This window comes from Salvelinus fontinalis, chromosome 22, assembly GCF_029448725.1.
Source record: "Salvelinus fontinalis isolate EN_2023a chromosome 22, ASM2944872v1, whole genome shotgun sequence".
In the NCBI taxonomy this organism is placed as follows: domain Eukaryota; kingdom Metazoa; phylum Chordata; class Actinopteri; order Salmoniformes; family Salmonidae; genus Salvelinus; species Salvelinus fontinalis.
The window spans coordinates 11,888,463-11,909,912 of NC_074686.1; the positions used below are offsets into that span (position 1 = coordinate 11,888,463).

The window sequence follows — 21,450 nt, forward strand, 5'->3', positions numbered from 1 at the left end:
TGGATATTCACAAATAACATTTACTGAATGAGAACAATCCTATAAAATGTGTCTGCAGATAATGTTACCATGCAATAATCGAAACCTAAGGGTCAAATCCTAACTTGAGATGTCTATGTGTACAGTGACATCATGCAAATAATGTAATGTGGTCAATGGGGGATTTGTGTGAGTTAATTGAGTTACACTATATATACAAAAGCATGTGGACACCCCTTCAAATTAGTGGATTTGGCTATTTCAGCCACACCCATTGCTGGCAAGTGTATAAAATTGAGCACACCGCCATGCAATCTCCATAGACAAACATTGGCAGTAGAATGGCCTTACTGAAGACCTCAGTGACTTTCAACACGGCACCGTCATAGGACGCCACAAGTAAGTTTGTCAAATTTCTACCCTGCCACAGCTGTCCCGGTCAACTGTAAGTGCTGTTATTGTGAATTGGAAACGTCTAGGAGCAACAACGGCTCAGCCGCAAAGTGGTAGGCCACACAGAACGGGACCGGCGAGTGCTGAAGAGCGTGGAAGCAACGTCAGCACAATAACTGTTCGTCGGGAGCTTCATGAAATACGTTTCCATAGCCGAGCAGCTGCACGCAAGCCTAAGATCACCATACGCAATGCCAAGCCTTGGCTGGAGTGGGGTAAAGCTTGCCGCCATTGGACTCTAGAGCAGTGGACGAATTTGGGTTTGGCGGATGCCAGGAAAACGCTACCTGCCCCAATGCATAGTGCCAACTGTAAAATTTGGTGGAGGAGGAATAATGGTCTGGAGCTGTATATCATGCTTCGGGCTAGGCCCTTTAGTTCCAGTGAAGGAAAATCTTAATGCTGCATACGATGACATTCTAGACGATTCTGTGCTTCCAACTTTGTGGCAAGAGTTTGGGGAAGGCCCTTTCTTGTTTCAGAATAACAATGCCCCTGTGCACAAAGCAAGGTCCATACAGAAATGGTTTGTCATGATTGGTGGGGAAGAACTTGACTGGTCTGCACAGAGGCCTGACCTCAACCTCATCGAGGTGTGGTCATTGGTCATGTAGTGTATGTGTGAATTGCTCAGGTTAGGATTCCTCCATTACAGACTAAACAATCCTAGAGGTCAGAAGTCAGGGGCCTCATTTATCAATTGGGAGCAGCAAAAATATATATATATATATTTCAATGTTCGTACAATTGTGAGTGGGTTTTGTTTATGCATATGCAAATATACATATTTTTATGTTGATAAATGAGGCCCAAGGGGTTCTTCGGTGCATACGTGCTAAGCAGGCGGGCTTGTCGTTCTTGAAGCCACAGTCGGGGATGTCTTGGGGGGGGGCGCCCCCCGGCCACTGGACCTTCATGCCCGGCACTGGAACCAGCTCCTTCAGGGTGCTGTTGTAAACGGACACGATCTGGAGACACACAGGGTAGAAAACTACTGTAACTTTGGTTGTTGTCTGTGTAATGAAAGTGCTATGTCATTGTAGGCTTTAAAGTAGCTACACTTGAAGAGTGTCTAGGACAAAGAACACAGCTACAGAGTGAGTGTGTATTTATGTACCAGTGTGTGTTTGTGCCTAACCACCACTTTGTGCGAGGAGCAGTCAGTGCCTACCTGAAAGACCCCAGAGTCAAGATCAGTCATGTCCCACAAGGCAAAGTCAATCTCCCGATCACCTGCCCCATCAATCTGAACCAAGCCAGTAACACCTGCCACAGAAGAGAAGAGAGAGAGACAGAGAGAGAAAGAAAGAACAGAGAGATTAACACAAAGGATTCAGGTGCACAATCTGGGCGCAAGATCTGCTATTTCCTCATTGCTTTCAAGATTGAGAGATGGGCCTTTTGTATGATCCCGTTGGTTGATGTTGTTGTCCTTTCCAAAATAAATGAACAAACCATAGCCATCTGGGTCCATAATGTGTAGCACCACCTGTTGCCAGTCCCGTGTGTTGCTACATCCTTTTCCCCACAGTATAACAAACCAACAGGATCAAAGTAGAAATTCCAAACTTCAGAAGCCTTTTTAAACCTAAAATACACAACACGTTTCAAATTTCCTGCATTGCAGGTGCAGGGAAATTCTCCTGCAACAGGGTGATCAAAACCAATTGAGGCATTTTAAACAGATATCCTTAATTTCAGCTACTGTATCTTTACACATCCTACTAATATCTTTCCTTTCATCTTAGTTTCTCCACTCACTGTGTAAGCTGGGAGCTAAGGCATGCAGGTCTTGAATCAAACCAATATTCCAAGGCCAGACGATTGTGACCACTTGGGGGCAATGTCATGAACTAAAAATGTCTAGAACTACTTCTCCCACATTTACAGTATCATGCTGGCATAAGAGGGTAACGTGATTGGGAAATATAGATACTGTAAAAATGTATTGTAAACCTCAAGTCCAAATTTGAGCTAAATTAGCAACTTTACTGTTTGGGAGGGGGTAGTGGAAAATAGGAGCATAATGTGATGCAAATCCCCTCTCTTGGATCAAGTCCTGGGTTAAGTCACCCACATGGCTCATTCATCTACACTGTGCACACTTGAGACGGACATGGTTTTGAATATCAATAGGGGAAACCAAGGAAAACATATGAGTTGATTCAAACTGACGCCATCCCTTAGTTTGGCTATTGGCCCTACAGTTGTGGGAGCTACAAAGTTAGATTGTCACAAAAAACGAAACCAAAACTCTGTACAGTGTTTTAAAAAACACTGTTTCTAGAAGATGTTAGGGTGCTGTGTTGCACACGCATTGCAGAAATTGCTCTGCTAATAACATCACGTGAGCTGACTTTTAGTCGCCATCATCTGCTTAACTTCACAGGCACTTAGGCCTTTCCCATAATTCACCTCTTTGGCTTATTTGATCAATGACAGAGACACACAGTTGCTGGGAACTGAACCTGCAACCTCGATGTCAAAAGCCCGGCCTCCAAACCCAAACACCCACTTGTTCACCTCTTCAGACCACCGTGGTGGAAGAAACTAGTAACAAAGTTTTGAAAAAAAAGCTCTCTTTCTTTCAGAACTCTCAAATTCCTCTATCTTCTGGAGTCAGAGTTGAACAGATGTTTAAATGAGCCTATAGAAATACGTTCCGTTTATTGTGTATTATTTAGTATTTCTACATTGCTCAACGTCATAAAAAGAAATGAATCACTGCATAATCTCTTAATTTATTTTCTCTGTGTCCAACATTCTGCCGCCTACATGTTCTACTGCTCTGACCTCAGATCAGATATGTGCAGTATCACAGCAGCTGTCCCTGACCTGAGTCTATAAGGCTCATAGTTGACTGAGGTAGTACAGCTCACTCGGAGACAAAATGTACCAAACTAGTGCTTATATTACTAAGGTCTCTAAGCTTTACAGGGTGAATCTCGGATGGAATGCAGTTATATGACGCTCAAGGCTTAGGTCTCAAAGCGCTTTACATTGTATGGGGTTAATTATCACATCATTCGTCTACGGTCTTACTTCAAAGGGCATTCGGCCCAGATGGCCATGGTTCTTTCAAAACCGTCATCATTTCAACAGACATGCACAGATTGATCTGTTCTGACATATACATATGACGCACGCCAAAGGACATAACGTCCATTACATGAAACTCGGTCCCTAAAAAGGAAGTCATTTGTCGCTACGCTACATGATGTCTGTCTATATCATGACGATACTGCCGATTTATGACCTCTCACAAACTATATAGAGCAGCTACTCAACTTGGAGTCTACAGGACAGATATCCATCACTTGTAAATCTGACAAAAAAACGTTTGGAATAGTTATCAAATGTAATCGAACACGACTGGAAAGGTGAAAGCAAGGGTTCCACTACATAATTTAACCTCGTCCAAAAATGTCAGATCTAGGATTACTTCAAGGAAGGAAGAAAGGAAGGAAGCAGGGAAGTACTAAAGGAAGAAAGGACTGAAGGAAGGAAGGACTAAAGGAAGAAAGGACTGAAGGAAGGAAGGACTAACGGAAGAAGGGACTGAAGGAAGAAAGAAAGGATATATTTGAAAAGTTTTCTAACAGAGCCATTTGTCTCAAAGTAAAACATCTTCACTCTTTCTGTCCTCTGTTGTAAAATACCTGGCTAATTAGTGTGGGAGTAAAAAGCACAGTGGCAGCAGCGCTCATCTCTGACAGTACTAATCGTGGTAGCAGGGGCATGTGGTTTGGCCCTGTGCTGACAGCTAGGCGGGTGAGTGGGGGAGCGTTCGAGGGGTGCATTGAAAACAGAACTGTAATTAAAGCAAGTAAAGTGTGTGTGTGTGTGTGTGTGTGTGTGTGTGTGTGTGTGTGTGTGTGTGTGTGTAAGGAGAAAGAGAGGAAGAGGAGCAGATCTCGTCTGACATGTTTTCCCAGCTGTCAGTCAGACAGGCAGAGCCCGAGGGCTGGGTCGTGCACCACCACAGTGAAATAAAGAGAATTTCCATTTAACTGAATGATAACAGGGATGCTGCTAATCTCGCACCGGTTACCGTGACAAAATTGATCAAGCTTTCTGGCTTTCAGTCTCAAATGTGGAAACAGATACACACACACACACACACACACACACACACACACACACACACACACACACACACACACACACACACACACACACACACACACACACACACACACACACACATCAACCCCTGGTCCATTAGTCATTGTAATAGGAGCCCCTCTGTGTAGAAGCTGAAAGTCAATGCCCTTCCCCTGACTCCTGGTGCCTGTGCTACTCCATCAGTCCTGCCTGAACACTGTCATCCACTTCACAGGACCACTCTGCCTCATTCCCTCTCTGTTTGTCCGAAATTATGTTTCCCTTATATTTGTTTGCTATGAATAGTCAGGTCTCCTTCTTTTTTTCATTTGTATTAGTTTAAAATAATATAATTTCCCTGTTTTCTTGAGCATACAATATAGCTCAGTACGTATATTTCATACAGTCCTTTTCTTTCTTTATCAAGGGTGCCAATCATTTTGGGACGGACTATTTATCTCTCTTTTCTGTCTCTTTTAATTCCCTTCACTATCTTCCTATTTCTGTGTCCTTCAATGTTTTTTTTCCATTTCTCTCACCTCACGTTTCACAATTTCTGTGATTTCTCATCTCTCCATCTTGCTTCCCCTCTCTGCTCCACTCCCCATCTTATTTAGCCACTTTTTCTAAAACCACTCTCTCAACCTTTTATCTCTTCTCTTTCCCCCTCTCCTTCTTTCCACTTTCACTTTCTGTAACCGCCTCAGTCCATCTCCGCTCTCCATCTCTCCTCTTCACCTCTCTACCCACACTGACATAATCTCCTCCTTCAATCCCTCCATCTATCTGTTGCCAATCTGCCTCAGTCGCCAGGCTCAGTGGGTTTCAGTATAGATCTCTATAAGAGAGCTGGCTAACTCACTGTAGTGATTACATAGACCAGTCCACTTATATCTCCCTGCTCCTCCGCCAATCTGTCTCTTTATGATGAGAGGAGAGCCCTCTTCCCATCCCGACCACATCTGCCACTCACTACTCAGATCAATGAAGAGATACCTTGTTTACCCGTTCTATGAAACCTCCATTAATGGAGTCTCTTCCAGCGGAGGTCCTGCTTGTTATTTAAACCTTAATTCATGCCTTATTCATGTATTATAAATTATTAATAAATTACAATGGAAGGTCACTCGGTAACAAGCTAAGTTGACATTTCCTTTGTCATTTTCACTGTAAAATTAACAAATTGAATACGATGCTTGTGTTTGCTTTACATATCTCTCACATATTATAAATAGGCCTGAGCCTCTGTGGCTCAGTTGGTAGAGTATGGCGCTTGCAAAACCAGGATTGTGGGTTTGATTACCACGGGGGACAGGTATGAAAAAGTATGACAAAGGTATGCACTCACTACTACTGTAAGTTGCTCTGGATAAGAGCATCTGCTAAATGACAAACAAATTAAATAAATCCCTGTATGTTTAAAAGCTATACATTCCAATGTAGTGGCCTCTTCCATGTCACATTGAAACAATCAGCCAGGAAACACACAGGAACCCATGGCTGTTAGACAACCCAAAACATGCATGCCCCAACGTATCCGGGGCCTCTTAAAACTGTCAACACGGAAGCAACCAGCCAAGAAGTCACAAAGGAACCAACCGCACACATGAGCTAATGTAACATCGGGGACATTTATCATGGAATAATACAGGCTTTCTCTTATGAAATGCAACAGTGCCGCACCGTATCGTCACCGAGGGGGTTGTGGGTAACTGAAGAGCCATGAGAAGAGGCTTGTGGAGTTTACAGAGAGTGGGCTGTGGGAATAGGAGAAACCGAGCGATCCCACTCCCAGGTTGGGATTAGGAGAAGACGAAGATGGGAGTCACAGGAGAACAACATCAACCTCCAGCCTCGATGTTCCCATGGACCTCCGCTCGGTAGCCGCATTCTTATCTCTGTGGCGATTGGTTGATGAGGCTTAACTGATGGAGTAAAGCAGGGAATTTATTGGTTGAGCATCCTTTGCTACAGAAGTCTGTTGATTTAGTTAGGCGAGTGGGTCCAGGAAATGCAAACTTGTAGTGTATTCAAAGGCTTCTAAAGTTAATAATTTTAAGTTTAAAATGTCAGACTTGATTTGCTTAAACAAAAAATGTATCCTCCCCTACAAAAAAAATCCATTACTTATAATACGCATAATAATTAACATTTCCTGTTGCTGCAGGATTATTTTCCAGCTGTAGAAAACTGGCTCAAATTAAGATCCTACATCTGTATGTGCTCAATCGATACAACTCCTCTGAAAATGTACTCTCATAATGATTCAGATATTTGGTATTGTACAGTGATGCTAAATTTGCCACAAGGTCGCTGTTGAATGTTATGCTGAGAATAGATGTAAGACAGACTGGTTGTTTTTCAACAGATATTTTTAACATGTTGTTGTTCTGGACGGCTCTTGGCACCCATTTAGCTGGGTTATATCATATCTTGAAAATAGATAATGTCCTTGTTTTTCTCAAGGCCCTGTGCTTTCAGAGTGCGTAATTATTTAACTGCTCACTAAAGTACAGAGGCCATGTAGCTACAATGTGCACCAGGTAAAGGTGTATTGTGAGCTTTTATGTGGTACATGGTTATTTGGTTGGAATGACACCATTATTAAAAAAAAAAAAATCACACATTTTTTATTTTCTCTTTATTTAACTAGGCAATTCAGTTAAGAACAAATTCTTATTTACAATGATGGCCTACACTGGCCAAAACCAGACGACACTGGGCCAATTGTGCGCCGCCCTATGGGACTCCTAATCACAGCCGGTTGTGATTCAGCCTGGATTCGAACCAGGGTGTCTGTAGTGACCCTTCTAGCACTGAGATGCAGTGCCTTAGACCGCTGCGCCACTCAGGAGGCAATTTAAGGTAATCATCCAAATAATTATCATCAGATAACTGGGATTGTGACTGATTTCCAGTCTCTCCTGATATTGCCATTTTGGTTCAGTCATTGAGATTTCTCCAGATAGGTGATTAAAATGTACGATTTGTTTATTTATTAATCATCCAAACTAGTCAGTGTGTGTGTGTGTGTGTGTGTGTGTGTGTGTGTGTGTGTGTCAGGCCATCTTGTTCTATCTATATTAGAAGTACATTGTCAATAATGCGCACGGCGCTGAATAGACTATATTTACTGCTGATTACTGCTGATTAGAGCCCTAATGAAAATCTGTACTGGTTGATGTCACACATCAGGAATAGGAGGGAAGGCAGACTGGCAATGATTGGTAGCAAGAAAGATGATCACACTGTTGGCGTGCTAGTGCTTCTCCAGTTCCAATCCTTCCAATGCTTCTTCGGTGCCTGGAATAAGAACTGGCAATCTGATAATCAAAACATTTACGTTTGTGTCCTTTACAAATATGAAGGCCACAGGCTTGTGACATTAGCCAGTTGTCCTAATGAAAATATAAGGCCAACTCAAAATCAACAGTGTGATCGAAACATCAGACGCAGTGGAAAGTACAGTGCCACCAGCCACTATGACAAGGGCATTTCTCCCATTTAAAATGCAACTCCTACCAGCTGTCCTATACCGGAATAAAACTATTAAGTATATTACCGTATGTAAAACATTTGTACAATCAATATCATGAGCAATCAAAAAACTAAAAGTACTACCAGTGCTTAGGCAACCAACCACAGAAAATATGGACTCTCCATTCTCCTATTCAAAACATACGTGTGCGTTCCAAATGTCCCATAGGACTCTGGTCCAAATAAATGCACTGTATAGGGAATTGGGTGCCATGTGGACGCGCACATGGACACAGGGGGTGTGTCCATCAAGGGAATTGAGACACGCTGGGTACAGCTGCGGGTGGCGCCTAATCCAATCAGCGAGAGGAGAAATGGGGAGGTGGAGATATAATGTGTGGTCCGAGGGATAGAAATGTATGGATTTGGGAGGATGGTCCTCTTTGGAAAGGGCAAAGTCAATAATGTGTGTGTGTGTATGTGTGTGTGTGTGTCTGTGTGTGTGTCTGTGTGTGTGTGTGGGAGTGGGGTGCACAGCACACTTTATGACCATAATTCAAGGAGGTACCTGAGAGGTGGTTGTTAAATTGAACATTTGGGAGCTGGAAATATCTTCTGATTTCCATACCAGAAAGAGAGAAAAAAAGTTTTTTTTGTGTTAATTTTGCAACACCGCATTGTAATTGGTCATGCCAATCAAACAACTTTTATAAGAGCGAAATAAAAAGATAGAAAGAGACACTGAAAAACAAAAGGGAGAGGGAGAAGGGGGATTGACACACAGTAGCACAGTGGAGATAGATGCACACAGGAGCAGGCTGAACTCAGTGTAATAGGAGGCCACAATGATTCAGTAGTCAGCAGCACACCACTGAGCTCACATTACCCACAGGCAGCCTCTGGCAACATCATGGCTGTTTAGGGTTTAGACCACATCCCACAGGGTTGAATTGATTCAATAACCACATCTAACCAGCTTTGAAGACTTCATCTAAAATAATTACCAAGCGCCAAGGGCGATTTAAAAAAAAATCTATGCAGTGGCTGAACTGTTGTCAGATTCTTGGGTCATGAGGACCGAGTGCAGTTTGTTTTGCTTTGTTAAGCTTGCAACATTTTGACACTTGTCCTCAATAGAAACGAACAACACTGGATCCAAAACAAACCCTGAAGTCAGCTGAATGATCACGTTCTAAAACTGTGCTGCCATGAACTGCAACAGAATGTTTCCTTTTCTGAAGGACAACTCTACCAATGTGCCCCTGTAAACCGTTTTACCTGCACACATAAGTCCTCATCCAAAACACCATTTAGAGCCTTTTAACACTTAGTAAAAAAATGGGTTTTGGAGGTACTGCAAAAGGGACGTTAGTCTTAGTAAATTGGTTAAGTAGTAAAAGATGCAGAAACTGATCCAGAGTCCCTAGAGGCTGTCACTCCATTGCGAATGGAAGCTCACAGCCATGATTCACAGACCTCAGACCAGTTTGGCCGTTGCTGAAGAGAATAGATAGAGTGGTGACGTCAGGCTCAGACCACTTAGAGTAATGTGACCCATTGTTGTTTATTGCTGTTCTGAAGTTGACTTCTGACCTCCATTATCAAATACCTTTGTAGTGAGATAATAATTATCATACATACACACATATATATATATATCTACCTCACATGTGACTAGTAATAAGACTAAGCAATAGTCTTATTGATAAGTTGATAAGACTAAGCCCATTAAATTAATTATCTGACTCCATAAGATAAATAGCGATAAAGAACACTATAGTTGAGTTACAGTAATAGAACTGTATAGTTGAGTTACAGTAATAGAACTGTATAGTTGAGTTACAGTAATAGAACTGTATAGTTGAGTTACAGTAATAGAACTGTATAGTTGAGTTACAGTAATAGAACTCTATAGTTGAGTTACAGTAATAGAACTCTATAGTTAAGTTACAGTAATAGAACACTATAGTCGAGTTACAGTAATAGAACACTATAGTCGAGTTACAATAATAGAACACTATAGTCGAGTTACAGTAATAGAATGCTATAGTTGAGTTACAGTAATAGGCAATGAAGAAATGTCTGACAATGGAATCCTAAAAGTGTATTTAATTACTTTGTAAAATGAACGGATTCACATACAAGGCCTAAAGTTTAAGTTACAAGGCAATACTGACATTAACAAAGCATTATTCTAAGCATGATCAGAGAGAGAAAGGGAGAGACAAAGAAACCATAGCTCATGAGAGAGGTAAAGATAAAGAAAGATTGTAAGTATCTCACCAGTACAGGTCTGGAACACACGAGAAAGAGACAATGAATCTAAGACCTTTTATAATATCTGAGTGGTTTGGATTTAAAATCTGAGTTGTTGACCATTATACAACGGGTGGGTCTAATACTGGACGCTGATTGGTTAAAACCACATTCCAGCTGGTGTCTATTTCACAAGTTACCACCGGCTAAAGCTATGACGTTGAAATGCCTATTTCCTCTGTTCCATCTCACTGAGCGATCCACTATGTCATCAGCCCAGCCAGGTAATTTATAAACTTGATCTCCACTGTAAAAAGCATCTAGACATGATCTCACATTTATTTTAGACTAGCAACTGGATTTCAATAGCAGAGATTTTATAAACCATGCTGTCTGTCTCTGAATTGTTCAACATTGTTTCAATACTGAAATTCGATCTCCAGCTGTCCCATAATAATGAACGTGTAGGGGTCGGGAGTCGGGGCAAGACAGACAGGCAGGCAGCTTTTTTCAGCCAGTCAAAATCATGAATCAGCATCATTTTTATGGATATATACAAAGAAATGTCAATAGAAAACAGGTCAAACTAAACAAAATGCTGCTAGTTTGCAGTCTTTCCAGCTTCAGTTTGAAGTGATTGTGTTAGCTGTGCTGTTAGCTAGCTCCTCTAAACAATAGTGTCCTGATGAGAGAGCACATGTTCTATGCCAGGTGAAATCATGCATCATTAGCTCATTGTTATGGATGTGTCCAAATAAATGTCACTAGAAAACAGCTTAAACTAATGCAAATGCAGCTACTTTGCTATTATTCTGACCGTAAGTTAGCCATAGTTGGCTAACTAGCAAGCAAAAGATAAGAACATTGCCAGCCAATATGGCAATAGAACATTTAGTACAAACAACGAACGTCCATCGATGCACAACAAAAAGACTTAACGACTGGGTCTCGTCTCTGGCAACCGAACCAATAGAACAAATGACCAGCCAGCTTGGGTAGCAATCTTAGATTTGTGTCGGAACTATATCTCATGGCCTCTGTATGCCTATGTAGATATTCTATTTTAAAAATCTGCCATTTCCAGCTACAATAGTAATTTACAACATTAACAATGTCTACACTGTATTTCTGATCAAGTTAATGTTATTTTAATGTACAAAAAAATTGCTTTTCTTTCAAAAACAAGGACATTTCTAAGCGACCCCAAAATGTTGAACGGTAGTATACACAGTGTGTAATATAGACCACACTGGGATAAGAAGGGCACTATATCAACACGGCATGAGGCTATGACAGTCAAACACTGTACATTATCCGTCAGAAGTACAGTACAAGAATAATGACCAAGCAAACTGCTCAGACTGATATCACAGGCTGCCTTTGTTTTCCTTTCCACTGATGAGGGTGACTAGGCGACCTGCGTCCATTTTGTGCCAGTCAAGAGCAGCTGACATGGCTCTGGCTCTGGTGGCCTGACTGTGTGTGTCTGCCCTTTGCTCTGTGAGTCCAAGCTGCCTTTGACATCAAACAATCTGCCAGCTAGAGCAAGCCAATAATGAGGGAAGAAAAAAAGGGGGGGGGGGGGGGGGGATAAAAAGAGACTGTGGTGTTTGAAGCAATGAAAGTCAAAAATACATTTTAAGGATGTGATAGCAAAGTTCGAGAAAGTTGAGATTACATTGAGGCCGAGTTGCTGGCAGGCTTCGGTTGGGGATAGAGATGGCGGGACAGAGAGAGTGAGCCCACTGTGTAAAAGTAGAAAGGAAAAGGAGAAGAGACAGGGAGAAATAGAGTGAGAAGAGGGATGGATAGCAAAAAAAGTGACAGAGACCTCAGAAGGCGGGGAGCGTTGATAAAGAGAAAGAGGGAAAAGCGAGCTTAGAGGAACAGACCAATGGGGAGAAGGAAGGAGAAACAGATGGCGTATGAAAAGACAAGACAGACAAGACAAAGTAGCCAGACAGACCGTTAAAGTAAAGTAGCAGGATAGTAACAAGAGTACAAGATGAACAAGATAAAGAAGATAGACAGGTACAGAAAAGAGGTAATAAAATAAAAGAGAGTAAAATAAACAACAAGAGTGAGAGCCTGGACAGAGAGAAACCAATTTAAATGGATGGAGCAGTTTTGAGGAGGGACAAAATTCAAGAATAGAGCGTAGGCCTACCTAGCTGACAAAATGTAGCATAATGACGCCGTTATCTGGTTGTAAACCAGTTTTCTGGTTGTAGAGATGCGATCTAGAGACTTATTTTGTCATGACATCATCGAGACGATCTGGTCAGATTACCAGGCTACAACCAGTTAAAGATGTATTTTTCTGATCGCTTTAAAGATGTCTCGAAAATGTCCTTTTATAGCTAGTAAACAACCTGAACGTGACGTCACAAAACACCTCATAATAACTTAATTGCAACCAGCACACTGGGTAGGATTAGACGCAACAAGACAGAGACAAAGTGTGAGGGTAAAACTGTATGACAGAGGCAGAGGGCGAGGAGGGCGAGGGGGGCGAGGAGGGCGAGGAGGGCGAGGGGGCCCAGATGGGAGAGATAAACAGGATGCTCTGTTTCCCCTTTATTAGATTTCCTTGCTTTTATTCTGGTCCTGCAGCGTCGTGTGTTCTGACCGAACCCACATGTGTTGTAGTTCTTTCCTGCTGTCAAATGACCTAGTGGCCTCATGGGTGGAATGTTATTCATATTTTTTTATAAACATTATTTCAAAAAAAGCAGCCGAAAATCTGGTGTTTCTATGTCAAACGGTTTTGTTATATTTCAGTTTTCTGTGTATAAAGTGCAATATTGGGACGCAAACTCAAAATGTAATACATTTTAACTCTATATCTGACATGGTACAGGTGTCTTCTTTATTTTAACCCATAACAATGTGCGTGAGGTGTATACTTTTGTTTCAAAGTAGATTTGTTTAAGACTACTAAGAAACACTCAGTGTGAAACTGAAACTGACTACGTATTAACTCATGTCACCGTGTGTTTACTCCTATCAGCCGACACATGAAGACAACCGAACTAGGCCAAATTCTGACACTGCCAAATTCATCCCGTAGGCCATTACACATAACTTCAAGTAATTCATACGACAGTATATTACTCCTGGAAAAAGGTAACACTCCTGACCCAAAAAACTGTCTTGGTGCTCATTGCTTGCCTATTATGGTAACTTAAGGTCTTCAGGTGACCAGCACTTGGTAGGATGATCTTGTGGAGGGGTTTCAGCATAACTGCATCAATTTCTGATTAAAAGGAATGAAAATTATTATGGCCATTGTTTGCTTTATCTACAGGGGTGGTGAATATGACTGTATTAATGAAATCAGAGAAAATGGCGTTGAAAACTTTGTAACCATTCCCAACACAGAAAAACGTCACACAATCTATGTCACCAAGTTCAAATTCACTTAGGCCCCATCAACTAATGTGATAAGCAGGGCTCGCTCCAATTCTACACCACATCCGTCTCCATCTCTCCTCTGGCTATTTACATGCGCTAGCCACAGAGGAGCGATTAGCTGACCGGACGTCCTCTCATGAAGCAAATCCAATGCAAACTTTCCCAAATCCCCACTTTACACTGTAAATCCCCACTTTACACTTTACAAAATTCTGAGGAATGGTTTGGTCAGGACTGAGAGACAAGTTTATTGGGTGGAAGGTAGCCTTGTGGTTAGAGCGTTGGGCCAGTTTGAATACCTGAGCCGTCAAGGTGAAAAAAATCTGTCGATGTGCCCTTGAGCAAGGCACTTTAGGGTCTCCCAAGTGGCGCAGCAGTCTAAGGCACTGCATCTCAGTGCTAGAGACATCACAGCAGACCCTGGTTTGATTCCAGGCTGAATCACAACCGGTCGTGATTGGGCGGCGCACAATTGGCCCAGCGTCGCCGGGGTAGGCTATCATTGTAAATAAGAATTTGTTCTTAACTGACCTGCCTAGTTAAATAAAGGTAAAAAATAATAAAAAATGTTAACTTATTTGCTCCAAGGGTGCTGTACTACTATGGCTGACCCTGTAAAACAACACATCGCTGCACCTATCCAGTGTATGTGACAATAAATGGGTGCAACTCAACATTAGAAAGGTGTTCCTCACTTTCTCTTTCCCCTCTCTCCCGCTTTTCCCCTCTCAGGCCTAAAGGCGTTATTACAGCTTTCTGATGGCTGGTCCGTCTTCAGAACAGCATCAATACAAATAGAGCCTGATTCAATTCTAGCTAGACGTGGTGGCTAAACATTTGAATTAAGGCGCCTGTCAAAGGGAGACTGTTCTCTAGGTGTGATAACAAGCATCAAGCGGTGGTGGTGAGGAGAGGATGGAGATGAAGGGGTGAAAGGAAGGAGGGATGATTATAATTGGAGGAGAGAGAGTAGAGCAGACAGGTCCTTTAGGCAGCAGGCTGAGCATCTGTTTTTTTTGAATGGCCAACAGATTGTGTCTGTCTATGGAGAGGAAAAGGGATTAAGCCACAATGAGGTTTACTGTTGAGTGGCATTTTGTGGGATTGGATAGCTTGTGAAGAAGTCAGTCATTGTCCTGCACACAAAGACTACATGTCCCAAGAGCACACATAACCTACAATCTTAGAAAAAAAAGAACCTAAGAGGGTTCTTCAGATGTCCCCATAGGACAGGGGTACTCAAGTCTTACCCTACGAGTTCCGGAGCCTGCTGGTTTTCTGTTGTACCTGATCATTAATTGTACACACCTTAAATCAGTCCTTGATTAGAGGGGAACAATGAAAAAATGCAGTGGAACTGGTTTCGAGGTCCAGAGTTGAGTTTGAGGGCCATAGGAGAACCCTTTGAAGAACCCTTTTGGTTCCAGGTAGAACTCTTTTGGTTCCAGGTAGAACCATTTCCCCTTTACAAAATGGCAGATTTGGTCTCTGATAAGCGCATAAATAGGAACACAGTGTCTGTGTACAGTAACATGCTATACATCAGGGCTAGGCAACCCTGATCCTGGAGTGCAGCAGGAGTGTTGAATTTAGGCAAACACTGAACTGATCAATTAGCTAAGTTGGTCAGGTGTGGCGCCTAGCTGGAACAAAATCCTGCGGTACCTGCTGCACTCCAGGAACAGGGTTGCCTACCCCTGCTATATCTGAGCTCAAAGTCTCTGCTTTACAGCGCTGAATGGTATTCAACTGTAAGACGTTCTAAGTGGGAGCAACACCTGCAGCAAGAAGATGCCCCCATCCTTCCTGCCAATGGGGTTACTTTTGCACATCTTGGTGTTGTCTGAGTTAAGTGAGGGGAATGCAGTAAATCGAGAGGATGTGTTCTGAAAGATGAAACGCTGAGGATTATAATAAATAAGGCTATGAATTCATACAAGCAAACCACACACCCATGACTTCACATTTCCATACAACAAAACTAATTTCATTTACAATATTGACATTTATAATTGCAATGTTCGATGTACAGTTACAAAGACGACATGGCATCATACCCTGGGTAGTTCTGAACAGAATATGCCTATGTTCGCCGTATTGTGAAAAGATTGCCATAGAACGGACACCTAAATGCACTCATGACTCTATTCTCTGTGCACAAGAAAGCATAACGCTGAAAGATTGTATTTTATAACTTAGCAAGTAATGTTGGCAATAGATACTGTAAGCTTTCAAATGATGTCCACCTGACCCAGTTTGCGATTTGTAAGGGACTGCTTTTGGCTTGTGTAAAAAACAACAGTAATTGTGTGATGGTGGGGATGCAGGGCTGTGTTCCAAACAAAAAAGAACAGGCTTGCTTGCAGCAGATCTGAAGCCAAATATGGTGATGAGAGGAAGCACAGTGGCTGGCAGTGGGAGAAGATGGAGCGAGATACATTTTGTCCGACATTTCGCAAATTTTCTCAGCGATGAAACATTTTATTTCAATACATTTTTTTGTTCCCAAAACTAGAATCTATTATGACCAGAGTGGACTAAGCTCTGTCGACTTTACAGTTTGCCAAAGTTTTAAAAAATTGCATTGTTTAGAAGGAGTGCAAGGGCAAATTTAGTTACTGTGTAACAGTATAACTTTAAACCGTCCCCTCGCCCCGACACGGGCGCGAACCAGGGACCCTCTGCACACATCAACAACGGTCGCCCACGAAGCACAGTCGTTACCCATCGCTCCACAAAAGCCGCAGCTCTTGCAGAGCAAGGGGCAACACTACTTAAGTCTCAGAGCAAGTGACGTAACTGATTGAAATGCTACTAGCGCGCACCCGCTAACTAGCTAGCCATTTCACATCCGTTACACTCACCCCCCTTTCAACCTCCTCCTTTTCCGCAGCAACCAGTGATCCGGGTCAACAGCATCAATGTAACAGTATAACTTTACGCCGTCCCCTCGCCCCGACACGGGCGCGAACCAGGGACCCTCTGCACACATCAACAACGGTTGCCCACGAAGCACAGTCGTTACCCATCGCTCCACAAAGGCCACGGCTCTTGCAGAGCAAGGGGCAACACTACTTAAGTCTCAGAGCAAGTGACGTAACTGATTGAAATGCTACTAGCGCGCACCCGCTAACTAGCTAGCCATTTCACATCCGTTACAACTGCACATGTGCACTTCTCAAAGTAGGCGTTCCCGAACGGAAATATGCAAATACATGCTAGAACGCGCCAATAGGATCTCGCTAGCTCATGCTTGGCCCCGCCCACTTCCTTGTCTGTTCTGACGTCTATGATTAATTTGCTCCCAACGACTGTGGTCTATCTTGGGTTAGATCAAAAAATATATATGGATTGACCATGCCTCCACAGCCAAAGTTCTATGGTTTGCATGCACTCCCGAAGGACACTAGTATAGAATAGGTGCTTGGAGTTTGTCCGTCCCCAAGTAGGCACCAGTAACGCTAGCTTGGTGTGCAACGACTGGTGGTGGTGAGCATAACCAGAGATACTGGAATATAATGACCTCTGGTATAACTTAGCTAACGACGTTAGATAACGTTATTGCTGGTCATGTAGCTAGGTACCTATCATTTGATAAAGCGAGGCAGGCTAGCTAATGTTTTAGCTAACATTAGCATAGGTAGCTAGCGTGATAACTAGCTAGTTACCTCATTACAACTTAGTTAGGTCGTAACTTATTGTGTTTAATATACGTTTACAGTTGAAGTCGGAAGTTTACATACACTTAGGTTGGAGTCATTAAAACTTGTTTTTCAACCACTCCACAAATTTCTTGTTAATTAACAAACTACAGTTTTGGCAAGTCGGTTAGGACAGCTACTTTGTGCATCATACAAGTAATTTTTCCAACAATTGTTTATAGACAGATTATTTAACTTATAATTCACTGTGTCACTATTCCAGTGCGTCGAAGTTTACATACACTAAGTTGACTGTGCCTTTAAACAGCTTGGAAAATTCCAGAAAATGTCATGGCTTTAGAAGATTCTGATAGGCTAATTGACATAATTTGAGTCAATTGGAGGTGTACCTGAGAATGTATTTCAAGGCCTACCTTCAAACTCAGTGCCTCTTTGCTTGACATCATGGGAAAATCAAAAGAAATCAGCCAAGACCTCAGAAAAGAAATTGCAGACCTCCACAAGTCTGGTTCATCCTTGGGAGCAATTTCCAAACGCCTGAAGGTACCACCTTCATCTGTACAAACAATAGTACGCAAGTATAAACACCATGGGACCACGCAGCTGTCATACCGCTCAGGAAGGAGACGCGTTCTGTCTCCTAGAGATGAACGTACTTAGGTGTGAAAAGTGCAAATCAATCCCAGAACAACAGCAAAGGACCTTGTGAAGATGCTGGAGGAAACAGGTACAAAAGTATCTATATCCACAGTAAAACGAGTCCTATATCGACATAACCTGACAGACCGGTCAGCAAGGAAGAAGCCACTGCTCCAAAACCGCCATAAAAAAGCCAGACTACGGTTTGCAACTGCACATGGGGACAAAGATCGAACTTTTTGGAGAAATGTCCTCTGGTCTGATGAAACAAAAATAGAACTGTTTGGCCATAATGACCATCGTTATGTTTCGAGGAAAAAGGGGGAGGCTTGCAAGCCGAAGAACACCATCCAAACCGTGAAGCACGGGGGTGGCAGCATCATGTTGTGGGGGTGCTTTGCTGTAGGAGGGACTGGTGCACTTCACAAAATAGATGGCATCATGAGGCAGGAAAATTTTGTGGATATATTAAAGTAACATCTCAAGACATCAGTCAGGAAGTTAAAGCTTGGGTGCAAATGGGTCTTCCAAATGGACAATGACCCCAAGCATACTTCCAAAGTTCTGGCAAAATGGCTTAAGGACAACAAAGTCAAGGTATTGTAGTGGCCATCACAAAGCCCTGACCTCAATCCTATAGAAAATTTGTGGGCAGAACTGAAAAAGCATGTGCGAGCAAGAAGGCCTACAAACCTGATTCAGTTACACCAGCTCTGTCAGGAGGAATGGACCAAAATTCACCCAATTTATTGTGGGAAGCTTGTGGAAGGCTACCCGAAACATTTGACCCAAGTTAAACAATTCAATGCATTTTTGAGTCTGACTATAACGACGTGACCAGCAGGAATCTAATCCAATCTTGAGCTACAATCAGTCTACATCTGTAAAGCATTTAATTAGGGTTTCCACTAGTTGTCACAGCCACAAATTCTAAATTGGCTATATCATAAAATTCATGAAAACAAAAATGTGCTTTTTGGTCATAATTTAAGGTTAGGGTTCGTCTAGCCTTTTCGAAAACCAGAACCAAAATGGGAAGAATTGCTAAATAGGGGTGGGAACCCGCTGTAAATCATTAACGCCTCGCAACACGTCAAACCAATCAAATGTCTTGCTTGGGCGGAGCTACAAAGGTGCTCACTAGATTAGTGTAGTTGGTACAACAGTGCGTGAGGATGGCCAGGAAATCTCAGATTAAAACCTTGATTTTGTTTGTAGAGCACACTTCTGGAAAAACATAATTCAGTTTTTCCTGCAGATTGTCTTTCATTTTCTGCAATGCTGCAAACTAGCATACGGAAATGTGTCCTACCCAGTCTGGAAACAGTGATGAACACAGCGGTCAATTCAAACCGTTTTGGCTGATACAAAATTCTCCAGATCTCCAAGGGAGGTGTGACAACGACGTGATTTTGGAGGTATGGCTACACAAGACTGGGGTTAGGCATAAGGTTAGCAGTGTGGTTAAGGTTAGGGCTACCAGCAAGTGGAGCCTCAGCATCACGCAGACATGCCCTCGCTGTGAGCATTCCTATAAATGGTTCAGGGAGGAACCTTAAATCAAGTTGGTGAAAGGTCAAAACAGTTTCCAGTTTTGTCCCAATTGACCTTCATAACCTAACCTGGTGGAACCAGCCTGATCGCTGCATTTACCATTATATTTCACATGACATATCATGACATCTGAAGTGAAATAGAAAGGTGAATGCAGCGATCAGGTTGGTTCCACCATGCTAATCATAAACACCATTGATAATGTATGTAATCAGTGCTTTGTGTGTGTGTGTTTGACCAACCAGTATCTTTGATTAGGGGCCAGGAGCTGATCTACGCTGCCATGTGCATAAATGGGGCGCTGGCAAAGACCTCACCGCCAGCCTCACCTCTTGCCTGCTCATTAACGGTGGTCGATGGGGAGAACAGAGTTAGGTATGTTCAGTATGATCTGTTCAAAAGTCAAATTATTACCCGTTTGTGTGTCAGATATTACCTATCCTAACTGACATTGGTAATAGAACAGTGACTATGTGTGTATGTGTTCACAGAAACATGTATGGAACCAGTACAATGCAAGATGCTGTGATGAAGTCCAGACTGACAGACGAGCTTGATTCTGAGGTCTCTAAACGGAGAGACCTAGATACAACTTTTACTTGTGTTGTCTTTTTTTAAATGATTGATTTGAATGGTATCAGTCAATATGGGTAAGGAGGAACCCTATGTATTCTGCAACAGGATCAGGGAACTCCTGTTGTATACGAGACACCACACAGGAAGATATGACCGCTGTTTGCCAAGGTAGCCCCATTACCACCAGACAAAATGCAGATAGGAATTTCTGTATCGGCTGGGAATGACTATGGAAGGTGAAAGGTGCACATTGTTATATTAGCAGAACACCGCTTCTATGGAATTATTTCAAGGTTGTTTATTCTACATGGACCTGTTAGTACATTTGAAACGTATCAAAACACTTCATTTTGAATATCTACATAAATTCAGCAATTGCATTCTTCTTATATTACTCTGTTGGCTACTGACCTATTCAAAGCTTCCTCCGGCAGTTATTGAACTCAACCTGCAGGAGGTTTGTTTGTTGTGATTGAGTAGGGGGAAACAGCTGCGGGCAAGGTTCTGACAGATGGTTGTGTCTTGCTGGTGGCAAGGACACACCCAAGAAACATATCAAACCACGCCCCCAAGCCAACTCACACTTGGCTTCTGCATTTCTTGAGGACCAAGCCAAAAACTAGGCCCAATCAACGTCTTTGTGCTATACTTGCCAGCAGTACCTGTTCTAACTGTGCCCTTACATGGTTCTGATAATGCCACCATAAGGCACCAACCCCTGGTAGTTATGCATGTACAGTAGACATAAACATGGATAGCGATGAACATGTCCTGAACATTACACTAAAGTACTGTTAATGCAGATTCACACACACACGCACAAGTATCACACTTGAATCCAGTCAAGAACGTGCACAGACCTGGGCGTTTATACTGTAAACTATACACACACACACACACACACACATTCCAGTGTCTGTGTACAGTCTCTGAGGAGTTCACCTCTACCCTCTATGTATTATCTCATGTCAAAATGTTTTTACTCCTAACAGCCAACACATGAAGACAACCCAGCAGAGATGGCTTAAAATAACCTGTAGAACAGAGAGAGAGCGCTTCCCTCCCACGATGTAGTCTCAAACACACACACACACACACTCAGGACCCCAGGAAGAGTAGCAGCTAATGGGGATCCTAATAAAATACTAAACATACAGACACACACTCTCTCTCTTTCTCTGTTACACACGTGCGTGGGGGGTGACTGTGGTAGGTCGCTGGCTCTTGCGTGCCTTGGCCGGAGCAGACACGTAATCCCTGAGGGACTGTGCTGTTCTCCTCAGTGAGACAGTCAGGCGCAGACAGACTGCTGGTCAATACAATGGAAGAAAAATAG

General features: G+C 42.6%; 1 protein-coding gene across 2 annotated transcripts in view; it reads right to left on the reverse strand.

Moving 5' to 3' along the window:
* The window catches only part of LOC129819820 (atrial natriuretic peptide receptor 1-like), a 114,675-nt gene that overhangs the window by 22,176 nt on the left and 71,049 nt on the right, over nt 1-21,450 (reverse strand). For both annotated transcript variants that reach the window (XM_055876434.1, XM_055876433.1), the window contains exons 7-8: nt 1,604-1,698; nt 1,265-1,400 (exon numbers count right to left, since the gene is read on the reverse strand). In XM_055876434.1, coding sequence (XP_055732409.1) covers nt 1,265-1,400; nt 1,604-1,698 — 231 coding nt within the window. The remainder of the gene's footprint in view (nt 1-1,264; nt 1,401-1,603; nt 1,699-21,450) is intronic.